Raw genomic sequence first — 24,650 nt, forward strand, 5'->3', positions numbered from 1 at the left:
CTGAACATGAAATAGGAGCTAATATAAAAATCCATCTGCTGTGTTTGAAATACACACCGGCTGCTGCTCAGTCCTGTCTGACATTCCAAACATCAACAGCGGGGAAAAGTGATTTGGGGGTTAGTGGCCATCAGTACTTGGCAGGGGTTCAACAACAGGTGTACTCCAAAAATCCATTCAGCTTGGGCACCAGGCATGACAGGGCAGGTGCTGAATCACCCTCTGTGCAGTAACACAACGCCCTGGCTTGATTCCTTTTATCTGATGATCTTAAGGCCCTTCTGGGGACCAGCACTGCTGTGGGCATTTATCGTAAGTGGGAGAAAGGGCAGTAAGAAGTCTCTGGTTGAGTCAAGCCACAGTTTGCAACTTACAGAGAAGTGACTCTATCTTCTTGGCTTAAAGGCTCTCACTAGAGAACCTTCTTCTAAATAATAAAGGTGTTTGTTCTACTATTCGAGATAACTTAAATAAACACCCATTTAAAATTTAAGCCTCCTGTTCCAGAAGTGATTTATAGTAGTAACATGACCTGTCCAGCAGATAAGGGCAAATGAGAGAGAGGAAGAGGAACTCTTTCTCAGTTGACGAGGAAGAGGTTCCTGAAAGAGGTCTTCCACTTAAGGTAAACAGAGTTGATAAGCTGCATCTCTTGGGCTTATGTTGGTGTACCTCATGAGCTGGCCCTGGGCTCTTCCAGAGTTTGTCCTGCTGCTTATTCCCATGGAAGGCAGCCTTGGAGCAACAAACTGGGTGCCAAGAGAGGTGATACTTACACGGGGCCGAGCCAGGGTTAGAGATATTCTCAGCACCCACACACCATGCGGTGGCTGTCTTCTCTGCTGGTACAGTTGATATGGGAACAGGGAGCCTTACAAGCAAGATCATGTTTAATATTGAACATACAATGTTCTCAGATGGCCATAGGTCTTATGTGGATGAGGATAGACCAATTTCATCACCCTGGGTTACATTTAGCTCCCAGCACTGGGTCCTAGCTACTTAAATTCAGGGTGGATCGTGGCTCCCAACCCAGCACCTAGTTATCTGAATGCAACAGGCCTGCCCCACCTGGACTGTGTGAACGTGACACCATGTCTGTTGTAATGGGATTTTTAAAGCCCAATGTTCTTCACCTACTCCCTCAAAGGACTGCTTAAAGAATGTAGACCTTTCCCCTCCCTTGACCCCATCTCCTCCAGAAGAGATTTGTATGTTGTAAAAATTATCTGAATGCAGCAGTACTTCCTCTTTTAAGTGTGCTTAGTTGAATGTGACAACAACGCTCATAAAAACAGATAAGTTAATTCCTTCAATTGCTTTAAATGAAGGATTTTTTTTTAAATTTCAGGGCTCTGAGGGAAAGGAGGTGTTTGGTGACATCTAGTGTCCATTTAGGACTTCCTCAGGCACTATTACCTTCTGCTTGGCTGAGCAGGGGATGGGCAGGGTAATTTGGGAGGTAATTCAGGGATAGGAAGTGGGGAGAATAGGAAAATACAGACCTGGGGCACAGACTGCCCAGACATAGCGATGAAACTGATCAATGCCTGCCAAAGAGCTATCATTCACCTCTGACCTAAACAAAGGGGGCAGTGAGGAGGGGTACCATTGGAAAATATCTTTTCTTATTTATGATGATATGAAAAGAGAAGCAGAAGCTGTCCCCATCACCCCATTTCATGTTAACAAGCAGGTCGACACTGTGCTGTGATGACGAAGATGATGATGATGGTGGTGTTTTCTCTCATCAATAACCCCTGTGGGAGGCTATAGAGTTAGGAGGATGGGAATGGGATTTTGGGGTCAGCTGGAAGGCAACGGTCACACACCGGTCAAATTCAGTAGAGGCCATTCCTTTCCCCCAGACAGGAACCAATCGTCTAGAACAAACCCTGGCAGCCTCATTCCTTCCAGGTAATTTTTATAAATGAGGGGACACCCATTCCAAGAGAGGACAAAAGGGAGAGGGTGTTTGTGAGTGTGTGTGTGTGTGTGCGCGCGTGCATATGCATGCATATAAACTTACAAGCAAGAGGCCCGACTACTTATCAACCTTATTCTCTATACCCCGGCCATTTATTATAAACCCTTTTTTTAAAAAAAAAAAGTAAACTTGGCATTTTCCACTTTAATCTCCTTAGTCCTGAACTTTTGTCCTGGACAAGACCCTTCACTTTCTATACACACAGACACACACACACCCCTTTCAGTCAGGTGGAAAGTCCCAGATCTGATAATTAGCCATGAGACCCAGACAGAAATGTTTACCTAGAGCCATATAAGCCATACAGGGTTAAGTTAATGCTCAGAATCACCTGATACTTTACAAACTCCAGTGTAAAAAGAAATTCCAGCCATTTATTTTGCAGTGAATTTATAACAAATGCTGTTAAAGGCTTCGTCTTTTGACAGAGGTAATAATAAATTCACTGTTAAAGACGGTAGTTTAATTCCTTATACCTCCAATACTGCACAGAATAAACCATATTCATCACTGAGTAATTTTTTACCACATAAATCTTTAAAACTAACCGGTGAAGGCTGTTGAGACTGAAATATTGTGAATTTATTAGATATGCCCATGTAGTATTGGATTCAGAGGTTTCCACTCGAATATATTATGGGGAAAATTTGTGTCTTTAACTGTGACATTCCCTCCATTTCCAACTGCCAGTAGTATAACAAGCAGCTCCTCCAGAGTCAGCTGCACGTTTATCAGACAGAGATTTAGTGATCAACTCCTCACTAATCTGCCAGAGAGGTTGGATGACATTTCAGTGAGATGCTCTATTTAAAAGGAGTCACGAAAGCTTTGTTTCTGTGTAATTATGTTCTCGAAAGGAATTCAGCCTCCCCAAACCTCTGCCCACCAGTGTTTCTTGGTAGTGTATGGATCCAGTTCTCCAACCAAAGTGGCAAAATATTGAAGCAAATTATAACCTCTTGCAAATACACAGGGCAGTAACTTCTATGCATTATACGATTAGTTATGGGGGGCTTGAGGTAACCGGTTAGAACACAGAAAAGCTGGAATTAGCAGATGTTGCCAGACGTGTGGTATTTAAGGCTAATAAAAAAGATTATATTGATTCTAAAACTAGAAATACAATGATTTCAGAAACCTTACTATTTAAAAACTTTAATCTTGGCATATGACACAATCAAGATACAATTAAATCCTCACATTTGAACAAAACTCCTTTTACTCTTCTATATAAATTTTGAGTGAAAATCTGTGCCTGTTAGACAAATATTCTGAACCTTTCTCATTATTTGCTAGTGAAGTGACATTTAAACTGACCAGTTGATTATATCAAATTGTAATGCCCTCTCCAGTTTCATTAAGGATATATTAATACCGCTAGAATGAAAAATATTTTTTCTTTTAGATGCAGAAATGAGCTTCATCTTTTCAGCAAAGAGCTTTGGCAATTTTCTTCTTGCCACTGCTGCTGCTGCTTGCCACTAATATTCTGTATTTGGCAAGGGTTCCAGATACTAAAAACTTCCAAGGAGGATTATGAACTTTAAAAAATTTTTTTAACAAAATAAAATGCATTTCTAACTCTTAAACAAAGGTGAAAAATCTCCTGGCAGTGCAAGATTGCAGCCCATCAGAGTAATTGTTAAAAGACAGAACCCGGCTAGAAAGATAAGCGAAATACCAGCGATTAATATTCAGTATTTTACATTCTAGTCAAGAGGATGTGTTTTCCTTTGTGATGTGGCTCATAGTGTTGGGAGCCAGACTCTGAGCTGTGTCTTCTTTTTGTGCATGAGGATTAAGGGAAAAAAAAACACTAACAACAATCCTGCTCCATCTGTAAATGAACAAACATCTTGCTTTTATAGCTATTTGCTTTGTAAAACTGAAGAATGAAACAAAAATTACTGGATGCCTAAGTAACACTTTAATTCCGAATTCATTTACGCTGTAGCTATGTAGTTGTCACAAACCATAATGCAGTATTTAATTAAAATAACAGAAGTGCATCTAGATATGTCCTGGGGTAGCTATCACCAAATTATAGTCTATGCTATCCGTATTTTATTTATGAAATGGCAGAGTCTAAGGTGAAACCAGGCTAATACAAAAGCATAAATATTTTAAACCTGCATTTTTATAAAGGGTTCTTTTCTTCCCTGCTACGTCTTTAAATTTTTCCTCCTTCTATCTTTCAGGAGTGTTTTTTAGTGGGATTGTTTTGATGTCGATAAAGATCTCTCTTTGTAACTCTTGCTTTTCAACTATTGACCTCCTGCTTCTTCTGGCTGTGAAATCCCCCATCTGTTGTCATGGAAAGGCTTGTGAGGTTTCATAGGAGCTACAGTGAGCTCGGGACATCTTAGCGGAACTTGGACGTGGAGGGTAGGAGAAAACCCTCTTCAGTTCAGTGTGGTTGTTCCCATACAGTCTTCCTTGCGCCTTTTTTCCCCCTATAAATACCCGTTATAGTTCACACGCTTGCTTGCTCTACTTTGTGAATGTTCACATGCAGACATACTGCTCCTTTTCATAAACGCATAGCATCTATCTTACACGCACCCACCATCTATCTCTTCGTTCACATTGGCTGTCCCATCCACCTCCTTGTCTGCAGAATTATGTTCAGCAAGGTCCCGATTTATAGGAAATAAATAATGAAAATGGAACCGACTGGGAAAGATAATCGAAACATTCAAATTGTTATTTTTCACTGTACTTTCTACAAACAGAGCATCTATAAACACCTAGCAAAGGTGTTCACTGATTTCTAAAAAGGAATCAATGCCTATCGGAACATTCTGATCCAGTGGGTCTCTACATTGTATTTTTCCTATTTTGTCTTATTTTTGGATGATCTAAAATCTCACCTTTTTTAAATGGCAAATGATGCCATGTTATTGTTTTCATTCTTTCAGCTTCTGATTTATCCTGTTTATAATGACAAGTTTTTGTCATCATTTATCCTCTATAAGATAATCCTAAGAATTATGAAATGAAAACAATAACTGCAATCACCTTTTTAAAGAAAATAGCACCTGCAATTACTGTATAAAGATATTTGATAATGGTAGCATCAGATCAAAGCCTGATCCTGCAGCAAGGGTCTTTTAGAGAAGGCTTTCTTATACACACTTGTAATTATTTTAGCCCCTTTCACAGGTCACATAGAAAGTTAATTTCAATAGCTGCTAATTTCCGTCCAACAAGAGTGCGGTACTTTAAACCACCCAAAATAATTGGATTCAAAACAAATTTAGGAAATTGAGTGTGTTAGCAAGCAAATAAAAATATCCTTTTGGTAAGGAGGAGGGTGAAAGTAGTAAAAATGGCCTTTTTTTCTCCCTTCTTTCCCCTTCACAACTTTGCCATTAAAGTTGCACCTACAGCTAGAAGTTTGTCCGTGAAAAATGGTCATTTTGTTTCTCTGCTCAAAGAATGTTATTAAAATGCTAATTTAAAAGAAAAAGGAGTTAAATATCTAGCGATGGTGCATTCTAATTGCAACCATAATGAGCTCTCTAAATGTGCGTGCCCCTGACACACACAGAGCATAAACAGCAGTAAACAGATCATTAGTACCCGCGTTCATTTATTCTGGCGACCTTACCATGACCCCACCGAGGGTAGGGTGAAAAGCAGGTGGATCTGGCTGTGACACCCCCTAGAGGGATCCAGGAAATGAAGCTATAAGCGGTTGTCATGGAAACGCCTATGTGTGCAGATGATGTAACACACCGACAGGCTGTAGGCTCCGCAACTGGGACGTTGCCTTTCCCTCGCCGGAACAATCTTGTGGATTAAATTATTCATTTCTTTAGTTCACATAGCAAAAGGAATCCTAATTTTCCTGGTGATGTGCAACTCTTCATTTGTCTAAGGTCTGGAACATAGTGACTTGTCATCCTCTCTTTCTCCAAAACCTACCCCAGCTTCTTACATTCTAGACCCAAATCAGGAAATCTGACAAAATTAAGTGGAGAAGAGGCAGCGGATATTTGATGCTCAACATCTGTACTTATAGAGAGAAAATCTAAGATTTTAAGCTAAAACTAATAATATAGACAGTGTCCCTTTCTGGTGAGGGCATGGTGACCGGGGACTAGATGTATACCTGTCCTGAACAAGATGACTTTATTTGGAGCAGGGCAGGGTCAAAGCAATACCTGATGCAGTGAGAAAAGCAGAGAAGCATCAGCCCCAAATGAACACATCACCCTAGCAAGGTGCAGTGATAAGAGAAAACCAGAGAAGAGAAAACGAGCAACTGCTCACCCCTTCACATGTCCAACTGAGAGAATCGAGATTAATAAAAATAATTCTTTGGAGAATGATTCCACTCTATCCTACCCTGTTTTGCACCAAACAACCTCAATAACCTTACGGCAACAGTAGAATAACTTTTCTTCTTTTTTTTAAAGGAAGCAAAAAAGACGATCTCTGAAAATTATTTTAAAATAAAAAATATCCTGGCCTGCGCCTCCCCCCACTCCACCCCCATTGCACTTTAGATGAACCTGTGATATTGTAGCAATGGCCCTTGAAGTGCAGTGGGGAGGTGATTTAGGAGAATATTAAAGGCAATGTGGAGATTCAAGGCGCCTCTCTCAGGGAGATCTGGAGAAATACGCAGCACAGATGGGCCGAGCAGATTAAACATTTCCGTCACATTGTTTCCAAATTGTGTTGTGGTGCCTGAGGCTGGTACTGCGGTCAGAGCAAAACAGAGCTGTGCGGGGCTGCGAGCTGCAGTTTATGGAATACATATTAATAGGCCGGTCTCACATGGCATCACAATCCTATCAGCTCGCAATGGTGCTGTCTCTATTGTTCCTGAATTCTGCACTGGGCACCTTGCTTCCTCCTGTCTGCAAAGTGTTTACCCTCCCTTTATGCTTCCTCTCTCCTTTCGGCAGAGTTCCAGTTGTGTGTTTCTCTCTCGTGCCTCTCCACACGGCCCTGCACCCCCTGCCCTCTGCACTGGCGGTTTTCCGGTCGTGCACACCCTGTGTTTTGTACACACTCCTGTGACCAAGACCGTCCACTGTCTCTGCTCTGTGCACAGGTCCCGCACCCTTGCCTGGCTTTGACTTTGTGGTATCCACTCACACTCAGTTCGGGACATCAGTTCAGACTTGAAGCTGAATAGTCCCCTGGACTCAGGGCTCTCAGACCCTCCATGCAGCTGACACGTTCCACGTCTCAGAACTCTCAGCTTCTAGCCATAGTGAGCTTTGTGGAGTTGCCCCCTTCCCAGCTGCAGTTGCTGGCCACCCACCTTTCCATGTCCCCTTTCTTATACTCAAAGCCCCCATCCCCAGCCCAGGATCCAGGCTCAAAAATGTCCAGGTTAGCAGGTTCCCTGAAATATGGCAATAAATAAAACTAGTTCAGTTGAGGCAAATTTAATGATTCATTTTTATTATGATTTATAGACCAAAACTTTGAATAATAGAAAAAAGAGAAAACAATTGCCAAGAACTTTAAACACGGTGTGAAACTAACAGCCTGGAGAGGCCGCCAGGCTACCCAAGGTTTCAGCCAAGCACTGGGCTCAGATCCTTTCACAGGTTCCAACAGCACTAATCCACTGTCAACCCAACTGACCACTTCCTTTCTCCTTCGACAAAACCTCTTCATAAAACCGTTTGTCCTGAAATACAGGCACCTGTTTGTCTGTGGTGAACAATTGTTTTTCTCAGCAATTGGAAGGATGCTGAGTTAGAGACCTCAATTTATTTAATAATTTTTGATAGCCTCAGAAAGCATTAAATTTCCAAAGCTAAATTTCAGTAGAGAGATTGAACCCAGAGTAAAAATATTATATTTTTGGCTGACCTTGGAATATTACTATCTACTCTGCTTTGGAATTCAAATTCCCCATCTTTACTAATGATAATGTATGATGCGCAAGCACTAATAAGAGAAATAAGCAATCATAAGCCAATAACTCTGTGATTGATTGGTCTTTCTTAGACATGTATCAAGCATTTATTGATCTTTCCTGTTAGGGGCTGATTGATTGTTCTCTTGGAGAAGAATTCTGTTTACAAGCACTGATATAGTGAACTTTGATGGTTAAAAGAACAAAAGTATGAGACATTTTCTGGGAATCTTGTTCCACAGAGGCTTATTGAAGCTCAATTCAATGTGAAAAGAGAATGTTTCCATTAGGAACATTCTCAGGGAAAAAGAGGGTGTCAAGCAGCTTGTTCCAAAAGCCATCATGTGGATTTGAATGGAAGTTATGAGAAGACACCACAACTTTTAAGTCACATTAAAGAGATGGGGCCTTAGAAAGGATAAGCAAGCTTGGTCAGCCTTTGAAGCAGGAACAGACTTGGCAACTGGAAGGCTGAAGCCTTGGAAACCCAGCCGGGCAAGATTCTTGATTTCCTTTCCTTTTGTGTTTTAAAAGAGGGAAGTAGCGGGAAGATGGCCACACTGGGTCAAAGTGCTGATCCAGGCCAAAAAGATCATGTATTTTACCCCTGAAGTGCTGACTGATAAAACAGTAGAGGGTTCATAACCCTTTGAGAATGTGGTGAAAGGTCTGGGACCTCACCCAAGGGACGAGACACATGTACACATGCATAAATTTCACACCAGTTTCAAGGAATTCTAAGATCCCTTCACGTCCATCCACATGCCAGGGGTTCACAGACTCTAGTTTAAGAATCTGCCCTAGAGGATGGTGAGTTCCTTTTGCTGAAACAGCCTAGGATTCACTGAGCCTAGAAATTGAATTCTCATCCCAAGACAGGATGGTCATTCCAGGTCATGTCTGTGCTACTCCAGGGGAGCCATGAAAGAGCGTTCGCAAATAGGAACCAGCAGGGAGGAGAGAAATTAAAATGTAGCGATCATGGAGTAGGGGCATTTAATCTCTTTTAAGGCTTATGATAGGCGCCTGCTGGTTTTCCCCCTGACATCCCCTGACACCTACTGACAGGGTATTTGCAGCACCACACGGACTCAGGGCCCTGTGACAGGAGGAGCACCGAGGAGGGCCATGATAGTCTTGAAGCCGTAAACAGCAATAGGAAACCACTGGAGGCAGAGCCAAGCTGTGCAGTGCGCCCGTGGTTGGTGGCCATACTGCTTTTTGTTTATAGAAGTTGCTGTTCTTTTTATGGCAGGTTTGGTAGGGCTTTTTTTTTTCCTTGTTGATGGAGATTAGCAGCATAAATCCTTTTATTGTGGTGTGCAAGCTTCCATAAACACTTTTGATTGTTGCTGATGGTAAAGGCTGTGCCTATTTCAGGTTCCCCCAATAATCTGCTCATCCAGGCCAAGAGCGACTCCAACCAGATTAACCGAGTCCAAATAACTGAGTTCGTTTTTAAGACTCCTTCATTTGAGAGGCTCAAGGAGATGGGGCAGGGTTGATGTTGAGGCAAACAGATGTTTAATCATGCCTAGAAATATTTATAATGAGAACAAACCACATTGAGTTGCTTCTTAAAAGATTTTGCGGCAAGAAGCAAGCACTGATGTAAAAGGTTTGTTTTTTAAATAGCTTTTCATATTCTTATACAAAGCATCTTCAATTAACCATTTTGTATAATTAATGTCTTAGCTCTACCACACACAGTGTATAGAGTTACGGAGCGGGGAGCCTATATAATTCTGATTCTCTAAATTGTCACTGGTAGGTATGCATCACCCCCCCAACCCTTGACTGAAGGTAGAGACATTTCTGCATTGAAGATTTCAGGTCTCCCAGGACCGACTCAGGCATTTTTCCAGTCAGTCCTTCCAAACATCTGGGCAAAAAGAAGTCAAACTTTATTGAAAATGTTGATCCCAAGAATTCAGTTATCTCTGCCATCCCAAAACTAAAATCCAAGAATCAGCAACTTAATAAAAATGCAGTAAATTAGCACCTCTAGACAAGAGCAGAGTTCATTCAGAGCTGGGGTCTGCCTGACTGAGCCAGTACTCTCTCCATTTTAATAGTTTAATAAAAATTAGCATAATTAACGAACATCTGTATGATCCAGAGTGGTGCAATTTGGCACTTGGAAACGAGGGCTTAAACATGATTGCTGTGAGTTTAATGTTGTTTTAATTCTTTTTGGCACTGTGCAGTGAAATAAACGTTTGGTGGTGATAGTTCTCGGCCGGATCTCATTTGCATTTTTCTCCCTTTGATTATGAGCAATTGTGGACTCCCCAGCAATTCATCAAAGTAGAAATTATTTTAAAATACCTCGTGGTGTTCAGACTGGGCTGGAGCAATGCATGGGCGTCGGGGGGGGGGGGGGCGGTGATAGGAGAAGAGAAGGCTAGAAATTTTCCATTCATGCTTTAAACATCTCAGCCCTGCAGCCTTTTTTGGGTATCCAGCCAAGGGATGAAATCTGGAAAAGCCAGTCAGATCCCAAGACCTATAGGTGCTTTGATTCAACTCCTAGGCTCCCGCAGCAGGAGGCATATGGTCTCCGAGACTGCGCCATCCTCCTTACACTTCTGCCTGCTTTTTTGTTTTGAAGGGCAGAGAGTCGATGCCACTCATCCCAGTTCTCACCGCTGTGCTGAGACTACCACATCTGTAGTCGGCAGGGTCAGCGCTCCCCTCGAGCAAGAGCGCACTGCCTGGGAGCCCAGTCTTTGCAGCCTCCTGCTGGGCCTCATCTGCCTCCTCTTTGCACCCTGTTCGAGCTGGCAGACAGCACCTTCCCCAGGCTCAGTCTCTACTCCTGGCATTACAGCTAAAGCAGGATGCTGCCAAGCGTGAGTCAGACCCAGAAGTCTTGAATGGTCCCTGGGGAGAGAATGCCCGTGCTGAGCCCCTCAGGTGATGAAGGTGGCAGCATCTGGCAGGCAGAAGACCACACCTCACACCTGTGTAAGCAAGCTGACTGCTCAAATGACTGTCAGACAACACGGTGCCCACCGTCTCCAGTGAGACAGCAGAAAAGCTAAAGCGAGACCTTCTAAGACAGAGCATGCGTTCCCTCCACGCAACAGGACCCTGGTCGACATGGCCAGTGCAGCAACATGCTAGTGGGAGGCAACACTGTAGGGAAACTTAAGGCAGAAACTGCCCTAACTTCAGTGCTGGGAAATAGCAACATAACTGTATCAAGACGAGCTTAAAAATGTTCTAACATAGGCGTTCCCTGGTAGTCCAGTGGTTAGTACTGCAACTTTCACTGCTGTGTCCTCGGTTCAATTCCTGGTTGGTGAACTAAGATCCTACAAGCATTATGGTGTGGCCAAAAACTGATAATTATAAAAATAAAATGTCCTGACAGGCATAGGCTGAGGAATTCTGGGTAATTTCCCATACAGCAGTGCGGGCTGTAGGGGGAAGCTGGCCTCCCGCCCGGGGAAGGGGGCAACGAGAAGATGCAGCGGGGACAGTGAGGGAAGGAGGCAGACACATTCATTTATTTAAGACTGATTTTTAAATGCTAATACCCTGTTCCTTTTAGCATCAGCTCAGTAGTCTCACTTCCTATGGCGTCTTCATGGTATTTAGGGAGCCATTTGGGAAACTCTCTCTAAAGGCAGGTGCTCTCTTCCTGCCACAGTCACCAGGGAGTATCTTCAGTCACCAGGGAGTATCTTGGAGCTGGCTGTAACTAAATTTGCTCAGTTGAGAGTGTGTATTCCCACTTCTCCCCCTCCATCTCATCATAATCTCATTTTTCGTCGTTGTTGTTGGCTGCGAGGCACGTAGGATCTCAGTTCCCTGATCAGGGATCAAGTCTGTGCCCTCTGCTTTGGGAGCGAGGAATCTTAACCACCAGGGAAGTCCCTTCATAACCTAATTCAACAAGGTTTTTTGGGTCCTGTTCTGTGCCAGGGACCATGCTGAGAGTGGGAAAACAAGAGCAAACAAAACCATCAAGGTCTCTGCTCCCACAGAACTTTCCACCTAGTGACTGGCACTGAGACAAAGGCCGGCAGATACAACGCAGCATGATGAATTCTTTCCTGGAGAAGCGCAGCGCTGTGGACCACAGAGCTGGGGCCCCCACTCAGTCAGAGAGTGGCAGCAAGGGGTGTCTGGAGAGGCCAGAGAGAGTTAGGAGCCGGGATCTGAGGGCTGCTTAGGAGTGAGCCCCCTGGAAGGGAGGGGGGAAGTGGAGGCTAAACAGGCACAGGAAAGGCTCCGCAGTGAGAGCCTGAGGCCCAGGGGAGAAGCAGAGACAAACTCTGTTTTACTAAGAGCTCACTAGGTTTAGGGGATACGTGACAATGAGTGGGACTAGTTCATGCAAGGTCTTATCCATCTTTTTAAGAAGTTGACAATAGGCAGTAGGAACTCAAAGGTTTTAGGCAAAGCAGTGATATTATCAATGTGCCTTTTAGAAAGATTCTGGCTACAGAATAAAGAGTAGATTGGAGAATAAGAATGGAGATACAGAAACCAATTTGGATATTGCTTCTGTAGTCTTAAGGAGAGGGGACAGTGACATGACCCTAAGCCGTTGCCAATGCAAATAGAGAGAAGTGGATGGAGTCCAGTGATATTTTGGAAAGAGAACTGTCAGAACCTGAGGACTGATGGGAAATAGATGGGGAAACAGTAGAAACAACATCAGACTTTGTTTTTTGGGGCTCCAAAATCACTCCAGATGGTGACTGCAGCCATGAAATTAAAAGATGCTTACTCCTTGGAAGGAAAGTTATGACCATCCTAGATAGCATATTCAAAAGCAGAGACATTACTTGGCCAACAAAGGTCTGTCTAGTCAAGGCTATGGTTTTTCCGGTGGTCATGTATGGATGTGAGAGTTGGACTGTGAAGAAAGCTGAGCGCCGAAGAATTGATGCTTCTGAACTATGGTGTTGGAGAAGACTTGAGAGTCCCTTGGACTGCAAGGAGATCCAACCAGTCCATTCTAGAGGAGATCAGTCCTGGATGTTCGTTGGAAGGAATGATGCTAAAGCTGAAACTCCAATACTTTGGCCACCTCATGCAAAGAGTTGACTCATTGGAAAAGACCCTGATGCTGGGAGGGATTGGGGGCAGGAGGAAAAGGAGACGACAGAGGATGAGATGGCTGGATGGTATCATCGACTTGATGGACGTGAGTCTGAGGGAACTCCGGGAGTTGCTGATGGACAGAGGCCTGGCGTGCTGCGACTCATGGGGTCGCAAAGAGTCGGACACGACCAAGCGACTGAACTGAACTGAACTGAACTGAGGACTGATTGGTAGAGGGTGAAATTGGGAATGACTGTTGGGTTTCTGGCTTGAGTAACTGACTGCATAGCGGTACCACTCACTGAGACAGAGAACACAGGTGATAAAGATACTTCGGAAATGGAAACAGAGAAAGAGGCAACGTGATGGTTAAATTTAGGACAGAATGAGATTGAGAAGCTTGAGAAATATGCCCTTGGGTTTTGGGATCCAATCCTTAGATCCAGGCTGGAGCTATTGTTGTGTCATTTACACAGGAGGCGTGTAAGATTGCTCAAGGAAAGCACATCAAATTGGAAGAAGGCCAGGACAAAACCCTGGAAAATCACAGGAAAAGGAGGGATAAAGGAAGATGAGAATGAAAAGAAGCAACCAGAGAGGTAGGAGGGAAACCAGAAGAGTATAATTATAGAAATTAAGAGAAGAAAATACCTCAAGAAACATCCATAGTGCCAGGACTGCTTGAGTCAAGGACTGAAAAGTACTCACAGAATTTGAGCAATCTGGAGGCTGTAGGAGGCATAAGCGGAGGAGGCAGTGGCAGCCACTCCAGTGCTCTTGCCTGGAAAATCCCGTGGACGGAGGAGCCTGGTGGGCTGCAGTCCACGAGGTCGCTAAGAGTCAGACACGACTGAGCAACTTCTTTCAACTTTTCAGTTTCATGCATTGGAGAAGGAAATGGCAGCCCACTCCAGTGTTCTTGCCTGGAGAATCCCAGGGACGGGGGAGCCTGGTAGGCTGCCATCTGTGGGGTCACACAGAGTCGGACACGACTGAAGCGACTTAGCAGCAGCAGCAGGAAGCGTAAGTGGAGTGATGAAGGCAGAAGCATTTACACTACAGTGGCTCAAAGAGTGAATAGAAAGCAAGAAGTTGGGGCAGTAAATGAAATAAATTCTTTCAATAAATTTGACTGTGAATTGGCAGTTTGCATAGATAGGCTAGTCTAAATAGGAAGTAGACATGTGGTGGTGTTTGAGTTGCTAAGTTGTATCCAACTCTTTTACAACCCAGCGGACTATAGCCTGCCAAGCTCCTCTGTCCATGGGATTTCCCAGGCAAGAATATTGGAGTGGATTGCCATTTCCTTCTCCAAGGCATCTTCCCGACCCAGGCATCAAACTCACATCTCCTGCATTGGCAGGTGGATACTTTACCACTGAGCCACCAGGGAAGTCCGCGGACATGTGGTAGGAACTATTTAATAACTGTTTTCAAAGATGAAAGAAACCTGAGTACACTTCAGTGCTGATGGAAGGAGCCATTTACATTAGAGGCAGGCATCAGACTTCTCAGAACCTGGTCTCTAAGAAACAAAGCAGAGTTACAAGTGCATAACCAGGGGAGGGACGCTTCCTCCACTTTAATTGAACAGAAGAGTGATTGTCAATACAGGTAAGTTCCTGTTTTGGTGGCTGAAGTTTGATGGATCTGATAGCTTCTCTTCTCTTTGAAGGTGGAAAAGAGGTCGCTGCCGAGAGTTAGGGGAGAGGCAGAGTTGGAAGAGGGGAGATCCACTATAAGAAACAAAAAGATAATCAGTTGACCCAGAATTTTATTGTATCAAAAACTTGGTTTTCTTTCTTTTTCCGCTAGATCTCAGCAGTCAGCTGTGCAAAAGATAGACCCAACTGAAGTGGAACACATGTACTTCCCATGAATTCCTAAATATCTTCCTTCAAAAGAAGGAAAGCATGCCCTAGTGCTTGCAGGAGTTGCTCTGTAATGCCCCTCAGCCGCTGTGCTTTTGAGCAGCTCTTCTGCACTCCAGGAGCTCTGTTCACAACCCTGCACTGCCCTTCTTTTAAACCCTCTCAATCCCCTTCTTGTTTGCCCCCTCCCTGCCTATCATGTCCTGCCTGTTATTATTGATGTGCTTGTCAACCTCCCACCTACTCCAGGGGAGGCATCTAATGTTCAGAGTGTCTACTATGTATCAGACACTGAACTGTTCTCACTTGGGCGGCATCACTTATGTCTCCCACCACAGAGGGGAGGGGTGATGTTATCCCAACTCTTACAGAAGAGGAAGTTAAAGCCAGGAGACCCTCCAGTCACATGGCTACTAAATGACCAAGTAGGGATGAGATCCCAGTCTGTCTGACTCCAAAGCCCATTACTCTGTGCTGTGAACTCCCGGGGAGCAGGCAGTGTTCTGACTCTCACCCATCTCATGGGAACTCAAACAGCACTTTGCACATGGAAGAAGCTTGGGAAAGATTATTGATTTGCACTATGACCTGACTCCCTGCATACATTAGTGCTCTGGCATTTTGGGGTGTGCCCAGCTTTCCCCAAAGAAGCTGTCCCACTCTGCTTGGTAAAAGACATGCTCTTCAGGTTCAGCCACGGCACCAAACGCGCTAAATGTACAGCGCAGACAGAAAGATGGTGAGAGGAGAGCAGAGTTTGCTGGCTTTCTTCTAGATAACTTTTCAAATAATTTTTTATTGATTTATTTTGGGCTGTGCTGGGTCTTCGCTGCTGTGAAGGTTTTCTCTAGTTGTGGGGTCTCTAGTTGTGCAGTCTCAGCGTGCAATGAGACAGGCTCTAGGGCACCTGGGCGTCAGTAACTGTGGCACGTGGACTCAGCAGTTGCAGCTCCCAGGCTCTAGAGCACAGGCCCGATAACTGTGGCACTCGGGTTTAGCTGCCCCGAAGCATGTGGGATCCTCCCAGATCAGGGATCAAACCTGTGTCTCCTGCTTTGGCAGGCAGAGTCTTTACCACTGAGCCACCCGGCAAGCCCTAGATAACTTTTAGCAAGCCCATCAGGAGTCTTAATGAGTTGTACTGATAGTGTCAACAAAGAAACCAGGCAACAGACTCTCCGATGTGATCATTAACAGATTACCTAAGATTAACAGAAGCATGACTAAATTCCAACCGAAACCACCCTCTTTTCATTTTTCAGGAATATAGTATGTATGGCTGGTGGGTCGGAGAACTGAACAGCCTCATTGGGATTGTTCCAAAGGACTATCTCACCACTGCCTTTGAAGTGGAAGAAAGATGAAGCCCAGGTATCAGAACCATGCCGATAGATTTGTTGGCCATGCCTTCATTTCTCTGTGAAGGATGAGAGTTTCCAGTGAAGTAACTTTTCTTCATTTCCAAAAGTGATGACGGTAATTTACCATTGAAAGAAGCTAAGCCTGTAATTGTTTTTCCTAAATTGGGGGACTATGTCAGTCAGGATTAGATTCAATAACGTGTGACAGAAAACTCACACTAACAGTGATTTAACTAACACAGAAATTTATTTTTCTCTTTTGTAAGAATCTGGAGGTAAGTAATCCAAGGTGCTCAGGTCCCAGGTACCTTCTCTTTGGGCCACACTGCATGTGGTCAGCATTGCCATGGTTACCTCATGGCCCAAGATGGATGCTCCAGTCCCAACTATCATGTCAGTTTCCTACCCAACAGGAGAGAGAAAGGAGATGCGCACCTCTCTCCTAAGGACACCTCACAGATGTTGCACACGCCACTTCTGCTTATATGCCATTGGTCAGAACTCAGATATACAGACACCCCAAGCTACAAAGAAAGTTTCTTCTAGGTAGAACCTGTATCCAGCTTAAAAGTGGAGTGGTCAGGAGGAGGGGAGGCATTAGTAAATTTAAAGGAGAGAATAAACATTGGAGAGCAATTAGGAATGTTTGCCACAAGGATGGATCTGGGTTTCTTTATCCACAGCTCTCAAATCCCAGGCAACATTTCCCCCAAATGCCCATGTATTGCAATATGATTGGCAAAGATTAGGAATCCAGTATAAGGATTCCTGTGGAACATAATCAAATTCACTTTCAGGTAATAAAGAATACAGGCTTCCCTGATGGCTCTGCAGGAAAGAATCCACCTGCCAATGCAGGAGACATGGGTTTAATCCCTGGGTCGGAAGGACCCCCTGGAGAAGGAAACCGCAACCCACTCCAGTGCTCATGCCTGGGAAATTGCATGGACGGAGGACCTATAGAACATGGGGTTGCAAAGAGGCAGACATGACTTAGCAACTCAACAAAAAGACTATGGGTTGCATTTTATGAGCAAGAACCACATTATACCATATTAAGCAGCAGAGTGAGTGCGTGCTTTGGGTGGGATAACAACATGATTAGAATTAGGATGGTGGTGGTGGACACCAAGGCTCCATCTTCCAACCTGAAACAGGAGCCGCCTTTCTTGCTGGGCGTTGGGGGTGGCCCGTGTGACAGTGACAGTGACGGGCCTCGGGACCTTCCAGACCAGGGCCACTCGAGTGGCAGCAGCAGCGTCCTCGCTGCGCATTTAGGACGCTGCATAAGGAGGGCTCTCACTCTCTAATGCCCTTGTACAACCACGAGGCGCCAGCTCGCGCCTCTCACTCAAGGTCTGACTTTATGACTTTCCCAGTGAGGACTCCATTTCTAGGCCCTGAATGCAGAAGAGTTGGAATTTCTCTTCAAATCTAAATAAATTCTCCCTACTTCACTCTATCATTTACTTAATGACAGACTTGTTTCTCTCCTCATTCTCTTTGACCCAACAATTCCACATCCAGGGGTTTATCCTACAGGTACACTTGCACTCAGGCAAAATAATATACACACAAGGTTACCTGTAATAGCAAACCACGAAATGACTTAAACATTCAATAGAGACCTCCCCAAGGAACTGTAGTAATTCATAGAATTGAATACTATACAACAGTAAGGGGAAAAAAAAGTGCTCCACACCTATGGAATACATTCTGAGATATGTAGGTAAGTTAAAAAAAAAAAAAGTAGTAAAAGGTAGGTCTAATTTGCTCCATCTGTGTAAAAAAGGGAGTCTCATTGCTTCTATATGTATGAGATTGAGATATCACTGGAAGGAGAAAGATGATGATAACACTGTTTGCCTCCAACGACAGAAATTACATGACTGTGAGACAGGGTAGGAGGGAGGCACTTTTTACTCTACACCCTTTTATATCTTCTATATTTCGAATCATAAAAGCAGGTTTATGTGCGTTTCCCCCTTAGGACACACATCCTTCTCTCTACCCTGCCTTTATGAAGAAACGGAGAGCCCACTCCCTACCCCTGCCAGCCCACCACCACCACCACCTCTTCTCTTTAGAGAAGAGACCCAAGCCACTGACACCCCTGCACAGTGAACGTAAACCACCGTAAGACAAGTGAGAAGAGGCCTCTTCAGCCGACCTGTTACTAAACCTGCCTCCGCATAGCTGAGCCATTGCTAAATGTGTCCACACACCCACCTCTGCCTTTTCCACAGGCTCGTCTCAGAGAAGGTGAGAGAGAAGGAAGCCTTTGGAGGAAGAAATTGCTGGTTGCTTTGGCTGGTTTCAAAAGCACAAATAAACTTCTGATTTGGTTCTTTACCCCGTGTGATGGAGTTGTTTCCTTTTGTAAACTGGTATCAAAATGCTGGCTCTGGGCATTCTTATCACCTCCAAACAACATGGGAAGGGACAGCCCAAGAGAAAATGAAAGCCCCCCTACTTGGTTATTTTTATCTTTTGTGCTCACTCTGTCTGAAATGAGACAGGGCCAGAAGCACATTCTTGGAGTCAGCACATTGGAGAGTTCCTTTTGGGGCCTCAGTTACTAGCCCCAGTGTCCTGCAGGCTGAGGAAGTGCTGTGGGGAATGCTTGTGTCTACACAGCCCTGTTTCCTGGGGCTAGCACTCGGGGTGTCTGTGCCTTGAAGAGGCAGCAAAACATAATGGCTAAGAACATAACTTTGAGGGCTTCCCAGATGGTCTAGTGAATGGGCATCCACTTAGTGCTGGGGACACCGGTTCAATCCCTGGTCCCAGAAGATTCCACTTGCCTCAGAGCAACTAAGCCTGTACGCCGCAACTACTGAGCCTGCACTCTAGAGCTTTCGAGCTGCAACCGCTAAAGCCAGTGCACAGCAAAGAAGGCCCAGGACAACCAATAAATAAATCATAATTTTTAAAATTTTTGTTTAAAAAAAAGAACATAATTTTGATGGAATTCCCTAGCAGTCCAGTGGATAGGACTCAGCACTTTCACTGCCAGCCCAGGTTCAATCCCTGATTTCCCAATCTTGGGAACTAGGATCCCACAAGCCATGTGGCGTGGCCAAAAAAAAAAAAAACTCTGGGATCAGCCTGGAAACAAATTCCTCACCTTAGAAGGGGTATACTCCATCTTCCTGGGTCATTAAGAGATTAAAGGAGTTAATAAGTGTAACATACCTGGAACACCATCTGGCACATAGTAATTGCTCAATAAGGTTTAGCTATTATTAATGCCTGACCCTCTACACAAGAAATATTGAGAGATGGGCAACTCAGCAGCTAAGGAAATTTCATCTTCAAAGCTTCTCCTATTCAGAGCTGTCCTGGATTGGCAGCATCCTTCGTCCCCGCCATCTCATAGCCCTGCAGTAAGATACTACTTCATGTCACCGAAGAGAGAAACTGGGAACAAACAGGGATGTTGTTAGTGGATTCCAGGTTTCTGAAAAGGTCCTATGCCAGTTATTCATTTCCAGATTTTTCTGACCCAGGAGTAAAACAAAAGGAAGCTTTGTGTATATGTGATGGATAAAGATATAAAAAGAGAGGACAACTTAGGTCTGGGAGGGGAAAAAATAGAGACAGAGATAAAAGGCGCTACAGAACTGTCCATGACAGCCCCTCAACTTTACACAGGGTGCCAAAGGAGAAGCAACCGCTAGGTGGCAGCAGATGCGCAGATGAACCAAAGAGAACCAATTGCCTTCTGTTTTAGGAACATTTGCACCAATCCCAACCTACAGGTAAAGACAATGGGCATTGTTCTGAAGTGGTTAACAGAAGGAGCAAACAGAAACCACTCTACCCAATTGCTTCCTCTGTGGAGAATCCTCAGAGTCCCAAGTCCGGAAGGCTGGGTGGCTAAAAGAAGAGAATACCATTGTACCACCACTGTTCCACGAGGAAAGACAGAAAAGGAGAAACCGGAAGAGGAAGAGGAGGTATCTGGGGCAGGGTCAGAAGAGGTATAAAGAGGAGCAAGGTCAGGTGCTTCTCCAGTCTGCACAGGTGGACACTCAGTGGCATGACCTTTAAAACAAAGCCCCCTTACTGCAATAGTCCTTTCGGTACCTGCAGACCTGAGGAAATCATCTGCCAAACTACAAGGGTCTTTTGGCACCTCCATCTACCTCCCCACACTCACAGCCTAGCTGCAAAAGAGGAAAAAGAAAGTAGACTGGCCCTAAAGGAAACAAATGGACTAACTGGGAATCTGGTCCATAGCCAGCTGGCCATTTCTGACCTTGTTACATGCTGGAAAAGATACAGTAAGTTCAAGACCATCTACAAACAAAGGGCATTCTCTGTGAAGGAGAAAGCAGTGGATTCCCACAGTCTGCCTGAAGCTAAACCTCATCTAGCAGATCTGCTCAATTCCACAGCCACCATCTCAGCCAGCAGTCTCAGAAAGCAACTGGTTAATCAGATTACTGCTTCTCTGTTTGACTCCACTAACCAAATCCCCACCTTACTGCCTGTGACTAACTGGATAACTGGGGCATCAGAGCACTTAACTAACCACATTATACGTAGGATGGCTTCTGAACAGCCACTAACTGCACTAGCACATGAAACCCGAGAGGGGAGAGGGTACAAGGTGGGACACCTTTTTCCTTCCTTGATTTTATGTTAAGAAAATAAGAAAGCTAAAATCCTGTATTTAAGAAGCAAATGTACAGATATCCATTACAGATAAATATCTGTATAAATATCTTTACAGATAAATAATAATTAACACAGAACTTACCAACATCCACTGGATAATCTGACCTGAGACTGGTACAGTTCAGCCTGCATCATCCAAGTTGATATCTGAGAATACTAAATGCTCTGAAAGCAATCTTGCAGCTACATTTCATTAAAAATACATTTTTCCAGTGTGTTTCTTCTGTCATCCATATAGCAAAACAGCGTAGACACTGTTTTACAATTACCTCAATATTAAATTTTTCGACATGATGGTCTGTCTCTTAGAAATCTGTATTTAATTCAAAACCAACTATATCTTTTCCCTCTGGTGCATAAAAATGGAAAAGACAGGAGAACTCCTATTCAGTCTCATTCCCTAAACCCAGACATTTTTATTCCATTTAAAGTGGGACCAAATCAATGTCATCCCTCCTGTCAGGAACAGATACCTTGGTAGCTCAGCTGGTAAAGAATCCGCCTGCAATGCAGGAGACCCCGGTTTGACTCCTGGGTGGGGAAGATCCCCTGGAGAAGGGATAGGCTACCCACTCCAGTATTCTTTGGCTTCCCTGGTGGCTCAGCTGGTGAAGAATCACCTGCAATGCGGGAGACCTGGGTTCGACCCCTGAGTCGGGAAGATCCCATGGAGAAGGGAAAGGCTACCCACTTCAGTATTCTGGGCTGGAGAATTCCATGGACTGTCACAAGGAGTGGACACGACTGAGCCACTTTCACTTTATGTAAGGAATAGCCTAGATTTCAAGTGTTAACTTTTTTAAAAGCTCATTTAACTTTTTTTTACTTGCTCATTTGCACCACCTTAAATGTAGTTAGTCTTTTCAAATGGCAAAACTGAAGATGTGAAAGATGAACAAAAATCACACAAAATCTGCTGTTAAAGAGGAAATGACATAAGGAACTTTTGAAAATCGAGGTCTGCTGCACTGCTTATTGAATCACTCCAGTTCGGCTGCTGTGGCAAGACACCCCGGTGACACATTCCCAAAATCCACATTCCACACCAACCACATAATAACGCACTGGTGTCACAAAGCCTCTGCCTGCACTGGGGGAGGAGGTGGGACAGTCCTGCTTTTACACATCAGTCTGAGAATGAGGGAGTTGAAGAGAAGGAAGAAAAGAAAGAAAATAAACGAACGTATGTTCGTATGTTCTTTCTTTTTCCCCTTCTCATCTTGAGAACAAAACTCCTGGACACCAGGGACAGAGGCACTTTAATCTCTGGCCGAAAGGAAACTGTCCCTGCGGTCTCCCCACCAGGAGCGACTCTGGGAAGATAAATCTTGAGTGGCACTGACTTGCTAATTCCCAGAGCGCCAGCAGACTCTAGAGCTGACTTGAGAAAAAGCAGCTGTCTACATAGAGGATTATCCCTGTTACACAGCCCAGTGACTCAAACTAATTTTCTCATTTGTGGATTACCCTAGTCCCTTGCTTCCCCTCTCTTCTGCCCAGCTATTTCATTTCCCATTAGAATTTACAGAGATTGGGCAGGAAGCTTGAAACTTAAAACTAAAGAGACTTTTCTTCTTCAAGGGATTTTCATTAATTCGCCCTGTTTTCCTATCAAAAATTAACTGCTCAGAAAACATGTTTTTGGTTTTTTTTTTTTTAAGTTAGTATGAACTGACTACCCTTTTGCTTCTCTTGGGATTCAATTAATGATATATTTTAAGATGCGGCCTATTTTGTACCAAAATCCTTTCTAAATATAATGCTCCCACCCCTAAAAAACTATAGTATTTGAGGAAACTAAAGTACAATTAATAGACTATGTAATTTATTTTCTAAATAGTGACATTTTTGGAAATGAAAGGTGGCATTACTAATAAGGATGTCAGAATCGTAGGTGTAAACAGGGATGAGTGGTCACCCTAAAAATATGCCAAAATAGGTTATCTAGTCACCAGGGGAGTGGGCAGCAGATAGAGAGATGAACTGGTTCTCCTGGTACAATGCTTGGCGACATTCCTTCTCCCCTGCAGGCCTGGCCCCTAGGCAAACCCTGCCAACCAGGCTCTCATTTCCTGATGCCCAGGCTGTTCTGAGAGGCCTGGTGTCTCTGGCATCAAGCTGCTCACAGCAGTGGCCAGCCGTCAGCAGCTGTGTGTGTTCACTCCCTCACGGGGCCCATCATGGCCTGCCACCCCACCACCTGGCAGAGTGCCACCGAGGGAAGCATTTTGTGGCACCGGGCATAGTATGCCACTTCCTTGCCTCCCATGATGGGAGTGAGTTCCAAGAGGTTTCTAGTGCAGGTCCTCAAAGAAGGCATCTGGTTCCACTGCAGATCCTCTCAGCCTGATGGTGAGCAGCTGGGCACCTTTTATCCCCCACATGCGATCATGGAACAGAAAACAGGCTACAAACACCTCCCTTTGAACCAGTCAGGCACGGGCTTTGCCCTGCCCTGAATCACCGAGACGGCATATGCACGCCACCTACATTTCCTGGATGCCGCCCACAGTGGGCACCCTGCTCAGCCTATTGTGAATATACTCCACCTCCAAGAAAGCACCTGGCATCTGGAGACTTGGGATCACCTCTTCCACGTCTCCAAAGCAGTGCAGTGGAGGCGCGGGAAGGGACTGAGTGCTCACTGCTTCACTGTTGATACGGGGCTTCTCAGCGTGGCACTACTGAAATTGGGACCAGATAATTCTATGTTTAGGGGGCTGTCAAATGTTCAGCAGCATCTGGCCTCTACCCACTAGATGCCAGTACTGATCCCCCAGCTCCCTCCACCCTTTCTGACAGGAGTGTCTCTAGACATTGTCAGATGTGCCCTGGGAACAAAACCACCCCGGTGGAAAACCACTGTCTCAGGGCATATGGATTTGCTTAGGTCCAAGTAAGAGAAACTGCCTTGTCTTCTAAAAGTCTGCACTTTAGCCACTACATTAGTGACAGGGAGAGGCTTAGGAAGTTGGAAGGACAGAGTATAACTGTCATGAATTCTTCAGGGTTTAAGAACCAGCAAGCCAGCCCCCATGTTCAACAGGAACACGGAGATCTGCTCACCTGCACTGCCGCGGAACCGCACCACAAGAGTGATGTTTTCGAAAGAATAAACTGGCGCTTTCCGATTCAGAGAGCTGCACCACAGTGAGTCCCGTAGTAACTATCCTTTTTCCTGTTTCTGTAGCAGAAACCTAGAAGGGGTGCCCTGAAAGTCTCAATCAGGACTGAATTTTAACCTTGTGTACTATTTCAGAGCAAGAAGCCCAGGTTCCCAGAACCGGCGCAGAATCTGCAGCGGTGCAAAGGCCCACGCTGGATCCCCGCGCTTGGTCTGGGGCTTGTGCGGTGCCGACTGCTCGTCCTGGGCAGAGTTGGGGGGTCAGGACAGTCATCTTAAGGCTATGATTTTCCTGATCCTTTGTGCTAGTTTAGGGGAAAGTCCTCTCTTACAGAATGGCTCCCAGGAGCTCTGTCAAGAATCAAAAAATAAAAACACAACCAAAACCCATCACCTTCTCAGGAGGCCAAAAGGAGATGAGGGGTCCAGGACCTTTGTCTCTGCCTGCAGAGGGCAGACTGAAGGGCCAGCCAGAGCCCTGTCCACGCTGCCTCCCATGGGCCCTGAATCTGAGGCACCTGGAAGGGTTATTAGCAGGATTGGAACTCATCCCTCTGCTGGGACTAGATCATAATTACAGTAATTTTCTAACAGAGCTCAGCAGTAGGACTGTTTAATCAGCATCTGACTCCCTTGTGTTCCCAGGCCTCATCACTCAAGGAGAGGAGTGGGATGGCTCTTA

The 24,650-nt window shown here is 44.7% G+C and overlaps 2 protein-coding genes across 2 annotated transcripts in view; one reads left to right on the forward strand and one right to left on the reverse strand.

The window, feature by feature from the left end:
• Positions 1-18,448, forward strand: part of SKAP1 (src kinase associated phosphoprotein 1) — a 296,819-nt gene extending 278,371 nt beyond the window's left edge. Inside the window, exons 12-13 of the mRNA XM_052658022.1 lie at positions 16,063-16,171; positions 18,152-18,448. Of these exons, the coding sequence (XP_052513982.1) occupies positions 16,063-16,164 (102 nt within the window). The 3' untranslated portion in view covers positions 16,165-16,171; positions 18,152-18,448. The remainder of the gene's footprint in view (positions 1-16,062; positions 16,172-18,151) is intronic.
• Positions 1-24,650, reverse strand: part of NFE2L1 (NFE2 like bZIP transcription factor 1) — a 592,815-nt gene that overhangs the window by 505,061 nt on the left and 63,104 nt on the right. The window lies entirely within an intron of this gene.

Source organism: Budorcas taxicolor, chromosome 19, assembly GCF_023091745.1.
Source record: "Budorcas taxicolor isolate Tak-1 chromosome 19, Takin1.1, whole genome shotgun sequence".
NCBI classification, from domain to species: Eukaryota; Metazoa; Chordata; class Mammalia; order Artiodactyla; family Bovidae; genus Budorcas; species Budorcas taxicolor.